Source organism: Pygocentrus nattereri, chromosome 21 (genome assembly GCF_015220715.1).
Source record: "Pygocentrus nattereri isolate fPygNat1 chromosome 21, fPygNat1.pri, whole genome shotgun sequence".
In the NCBI taxonomy this organism is placed as follows: Eukaryota; Metazoa; Chordata; class Actinopteri; order Characiformes; family Serrasalmidae; genus Pygocentrus; species Pygocentrus nattereri.
In genome coordinates, this window is record NC_051231.1 from 30,304,767 (window position 1) to 30,310,048 (window position 5,282).

Genomic DNA, 5,282 nt, shown 5'->3' on the forward strand with positions numbered 1-5,282 from the left:
TTATACTTAATGTCTGCTGTAACTAGAAATGATACTTAATGAAGGGTGGTTTCTGACTTTTACACAGTAATTTTATGAATCTTATGTATTGTTCTGTGTATTTATCAAATAATATAAAACTAAAACTCCTTTTCAATCATTCGGGGACATTTTTGGTCCCCACAAAGTGCTTTATACGCGCACCGTCAGTCAGTGTGGGGCAGTGACAGGCACACATTGTCTAGTCTGATGCTCTCCCCTCTTTCCTCTGGGAGACTCAGACTCAGGTTGCTCTGCCCCCTTAAAGGGGAACTCCGCCAATTTTTCAAAATTTCCACAAAATGAAATGATTAAGATGCAAACAAAGTCATTTGGAGTTTTTGGTCTGCAGTGCTCCATTTTAGAGAAACTAGTGGCAGTGATAGGAACCAGACGTCCACCTCTAAAAGCTCCCTCACAAAAAGATATGGCATTAAACAACGATGAACACGCTACCTGGCGCCTGAGAAATAGTTTTGGGCCTAAAATGCCTTTTTGATCCATTTATTTTTATTTATTTATGATATGCAGGGCATTGTGAGGCAAAATAGTCCCCAAAGAAAACATTTTTTTTCTTCCAAGTTTGGATAGTAAATAAAATGGCTATATTTGTCTGACCCCTAGTTCCTATCACCACACTGTAAAGGAATCTCAGGGTCTCTACACTGAATCATTTCACACCAAACCACTTTAAATGACTTTCGCATCTTAGCTCCTGAATTGTGGCAATCATGGGAACCAGCCTTGTGACCAGAAGGTCGCTGGTTTGATCCCCAGAGCTGACAGCACATGACTGAGGTGTCCTTGAGCAAGACACCTAACCCCCAACTGCTCCCCGGGCGCTACGGATTGGGCTGCCCACCGCTCTGGGCAAGTGTGCTCACTGCCCCCTAGTGTGTGTGTGCTCACTAGAGTGTATGTGGTGTTTCACTTCACGGATGGGTTGAATGCGGAGGTGAAATTTCCCCGTTATGGGACTAATAAGGGTCTATTAATGAATTGTGCTGAATTTTTGGAAAAGTGGGTGGACTTCCCCTGCCAGCGCTGTTTCGGCTGTTCTGAGGAGCGAAGCCGCCCTCCGCTGCTGCAGGGGGCGACAGTGAGACAGCTTATACTGTAGCCAGCGAACACGAAGAAGCGGGGGCCAGCTGCATGTGCAAGTCCTCCATGTGGGTTTAAAATATTAAGCTACGCGAGTCGAAGAGGAAAGCGTCTGTAGTTCAGAGGAGAAGTGGACTGTGCGCTGCGGCTCATCATGTCGTCCTTCTTCATCAAGAAGAAATCCGCCTCCGCGGCTCCCGGGAAAGGAGACAAGACCGCCGGCCAGAAGCGAAAGGTGAGAGCCGGAGTGACCTGCGCGTTTCACTCTTTACTGCGCAGAGCTTAACGCCTTTATTCCCCTCGCTTTGCTCTAACGCTCCTTGGCGGTGAGGCGCAGCTCCCAGGCTACCCCATGCTCACGCTTTAAAGGGGAACTCCACCGAGGGCCCAGAATTCCAGCTTGATTAAGTGGTTAAGACGTCAACAAAGTCGTTCAGGGTGGGTCGGTGTGAAATGCTCTGTTCTAGAGAACCTTAAAGAACCGTAAAGACTCCAAAGGGTTCTCAGTGGTGGTGATAGGAACCAGACGTCCACCTCTAAAAGCTCCCTCACTCACATGGTTATGAATCCACTGCCTGATGCCTAAAAACATTGTTTTACACTAGTTTTGTAATACAGTTCTGTCCTGAAGCATATTTTAATCAGTGTATTTTCATCCAAGTTTAGTTTATGATACTTATTAGTCCCACAAACAGGGAAATTTCACCTCTGCGTTTAACCCATCCATGAGGTAAAACACTAATGCGCACACACACTAGGGGGCAGTGAGCACACTTGCCTGGAGCGGTGGGCAGCCCTATCCACGGCGCCTGGGGAGCAGTTGGGGGTTAGGTGTCTTGCTCAAGGACGCATCAGTCATGTACTGTCAGCGCTGGGGATCGAACCGGCGACCTTCCGGTCAGTTTCCTAACCTCCAGCCCACATCTGTTCGTGCATGGTGGATGGGTATGTGTAACTGGTAGGGTGTTCTAAGGCAAAATAGTCCCCTAAAAAAAACACTCTTATCAGATTTTACCACTCTTTTACCATCATCAGCATTACCCATGTAAGTTCAGAAGACGTGTAGCTTCACTGGTGGTTTTAGATCCTGAATAAAGCGGCTAGATTTGTGTTATAGACGTTGTGACGTCTGGTTCCTATCAGCACCACTGTAAAGAAATCGTGAAGAGTCTCTTCAATGAACCACGTCACATCTACCCACTCTGAAAGTCTTCGCCTACATCTGAAGGAGTGAATTATTCAGAAATGTGCTTTGAAGTATTTTAGCTCTAAGTGCACTTACCGCAGCGCTTTGCCTTCTTACAGGGTGACACCGCTGGTGGAAAAGGACGGTCAAAAAACCTCAAGAAAAGACTGAACGAGGAAATATCCAGCGAGTCCGAAAATGAAGGGTAAGCATGTAATTGAGCCCCTTTTCTCCAGTTTGGGTGGTCTCTGGTAGCTATAAGGTGACATTGCATCTGTGCCCCTCTGTCTATGAGCAGGGATGACGGACCGAACAGAAAGCGGAAAGGAAACGAGGAGGAGGAGGATGAGGAGATCGAGGAGACGCCTCAGGAGAAGAAGCTGCGTCTGGCGAAACTTTACCTGGAGCAGCTGCGGGAAGAAGGTGCGTGAAGCTCTGTGTTTGCTCTGCTTGAAGTCCGTAACGATTGGCGATGGAGTTTAGCTCAGGCTGCTGATCTGAGATCGGTCTGAGAAGTAGGACCGTCACATTTAACACTTACACTAGATTAAGCAATAATTCATAAGCAGTAGCTTTTTCAGTGAATGGGCAATGATTCGCAGGCTGTTTGTATGATGCATCATCATCTTTTTAAAGTCTTTCTTGTTTATCTATTTTTTCAAAAGTATTTTGGAAGGTTGTACATGGTCTGTTATTGCTCAGTTAAGTCCATGTTTATTCCCTGGCCTTTTTAAAAATTAAAAAAATAGTCATAGTTGGTAGGGTGCTAAATTACTAATTGGGGCCTGGCCTGTACCTGCGTAGTTATTGGGTAACATGTTTGAGCACAAAACGCACAGTTAGAATAACAAATTACCATGAGAAAAAAAAAATTCTAAGCCAAACTCCACTTTTTGTGAAATTGTACTAATAAAAACTAAGGGGTGATAAAGAGAAACCCGAACTGAACAGAACCAACTATTGGGATATTATTTAAAATCTAAAATAGAAATAAAAATGAACATCAGTCATCAGAATTTTTTTAGTTAGTTTATTTTTTTTAGTCATTCTTACCATCAGTATCCATATATGTGACAAATGTTTGTATCTGTCGGACAATAACAGTGACCTCCCAGTGTTTTGTGGCACTGGCTGCATTTACATGCAGATTTTTGCCAATCCGATTGAATACATTCCGATTCAGACTGAGGTGTTTATGCTCACTCTATTCATCAGTCTGATGGAAAATCTTTGTTTACATGCCCGCTACAAGTAATCAGATCCAAAATGACGCGCTTGCGGAGAGAGCCACTTAGAGTAAACGTTACCATGACAACGAACATCATGTCAGAGTGAGATGAGCAGCAGTGAGCAGTGCTTGTGTTTTTAATTGCTTTAAACTGATTTGCTTTAAACAGAGCGTGAACTTCGTCTCCGCCATGTCGACCGTTATAAACCTTTCGCTGTGACGTGGCGCACATACACAGAACGTCCTTACACATTCTGATTGGAGTGTAATCGGATTCAGGCGTTTACACTGATATTATTCTTCTATTTAACTGATTATTTAGAGGTTTACCCACCTCGTTCAATCGGACAGATATTGTATTCCGAATGGCCTCGATCGGACTAGACTATTCCGATTGAGGTGTTTACATGGACGTGTTCTATTCCGATTGAGCTATTAGTCTGATCATTAACGGATTATTAGGCTGCGTGTAAACGTGGCTAATGATGGATGCTTTTAAGGCTGAATGTCTGTTTTGGATGCAGAAGAGAAAAAGGCAGAGGCTGAGGAGTTCGAGTCAGACCTGGTTGCTGGACGATTACAGGAGGACGTGGTACGACATCATGAGCTGTTGGTTGTATTTTTACTTACTTGCGCTCAGCTTTATGACCACATTACAACTTTTTTTATCTTCTGTGCTTCCAAACAGCTGGAGCAGAAAGGCAAGCTGCAGAGGCTGATGGCTAAAGAGGTGAGTGAAGTTTGTTTCCTCTGAGCTTTGCTGAGGTCTCGAGGCACTGGCCTGCCTCATAAAGCAGGGTTTCTTGATTAGGGATTTAACTTCAAGCTTACTTCAGAGCTCTTTTTAGTGCACTCCATAAACCATGGCAGTGTATACTGCATGCCTAACCTGCTCCAAGGCAGGGTAAGTTTGGGATTTGGGATTATATACACCTATCAGACCAGTTAAGCAGAGCCTCTGACCAGTCAGGAGTAGCCTTCTGATGGAAGTGGACGCCTTTTTGGGTCACTTTTTTTTTTTTTTTTTTTTTTCCTGAACTTGGAGTCAGTCGCATGAAAATATTCCTCATGAAAATATCCACGGCGCCCGGGGAGCAATTGGGGATTAGGTGTCTTGCTCAAGGACACCTCAGTCATGTACTGTCAGCCCTGGGGATTGAACCTGCGACCTTCCGGTCACAGGGCCAGTTCCCTAACGTCCAGCCCACGACTGCCCCAGTGATAATATTATTATTATTATTATTATTATTATTATTATTATTATTATTTTTATTTTTTTTTTTTTTATTATTATTTGAGACTACAGTTTTGTAAAATGTAGATACTATGAATGCATAAAATATTAAAAGGTCAAATCGACTCTAAAAAAGAACCATAGCGCAAATTCCCATTACATATAAAAAATGAAAGTGTGTGCTGTTGCACACCTCAAGCGCAGGATGCATATTCACGTACTCATTATTTTTACTGTATTTGAGAAATGTATCACGTCAAGACAGATTTTTGTGCATTGTTATAGCCCACTGTTCTACATATTTATGTTCCTTTCATGCCTACATTCCTTACATAAGCTGCTAGACTCCTCATGTTTCACGAGATTCACTGTTTATCAAGAACATCACGGGTTCATATTGGCATGCATGAGGATTAATAACAGCTTTAGCCTCTAATCCTGGGTTAATTATTTATTATGAAGCTTGGCTGCATTTGTTCGCTTATGTAAATTTGACTCCGAGTCAGGAACCCTGT

General features: G+C 43.5%; 1 protein-coding gene across 2 annotated transcripts in view; it reads left to right on the top strand.

Annotated features, from left to right (window-relative positions):
- Nucleotides 1-1,106: 1,106 nt before the first annotated feature.
- The window catches only part of rrp9 (ribosomal RNA processing 9, U3 small nucleolar RNA binding protein), a 15,295-nt gene continuing 11,119 nt past the window's right edge, over nucleotides 1,107-5,282 (top strand). The window contains exons 1-5 of one of the 2 annotated variants that reach the window (XM_017711110.2): nucleotides 1,107-1,354; nucleotides 2,425-2,510; nucleotides 2,604-2,728; nucleotides 4,058-4,125; nucleotides 4,222-4,263. In XM_017711110.2, coding sequence (XP_017566599.2) covers nucleotides 1,274-1,354; nucleotides 2,425-2,510; nucleotides 2,604-2,728; nucleotides 4,058-4,125; nucleotides 4,222-4,263 — 402 coding nt within the window. In that variant the 5' untranslated portion in view covers nucleotides 1,107-1,273. The remainder of the gene's footprint in view (nucleotides 1,355-2,424; nucleotides 2,511-2,603; nucleotides 2,729-4,057; nucleotides 4,126-4,221; nucleotides 4,264-5,282) is intronic. The other variant, XM_017711118.2, reaches the window with a different exon arrangement.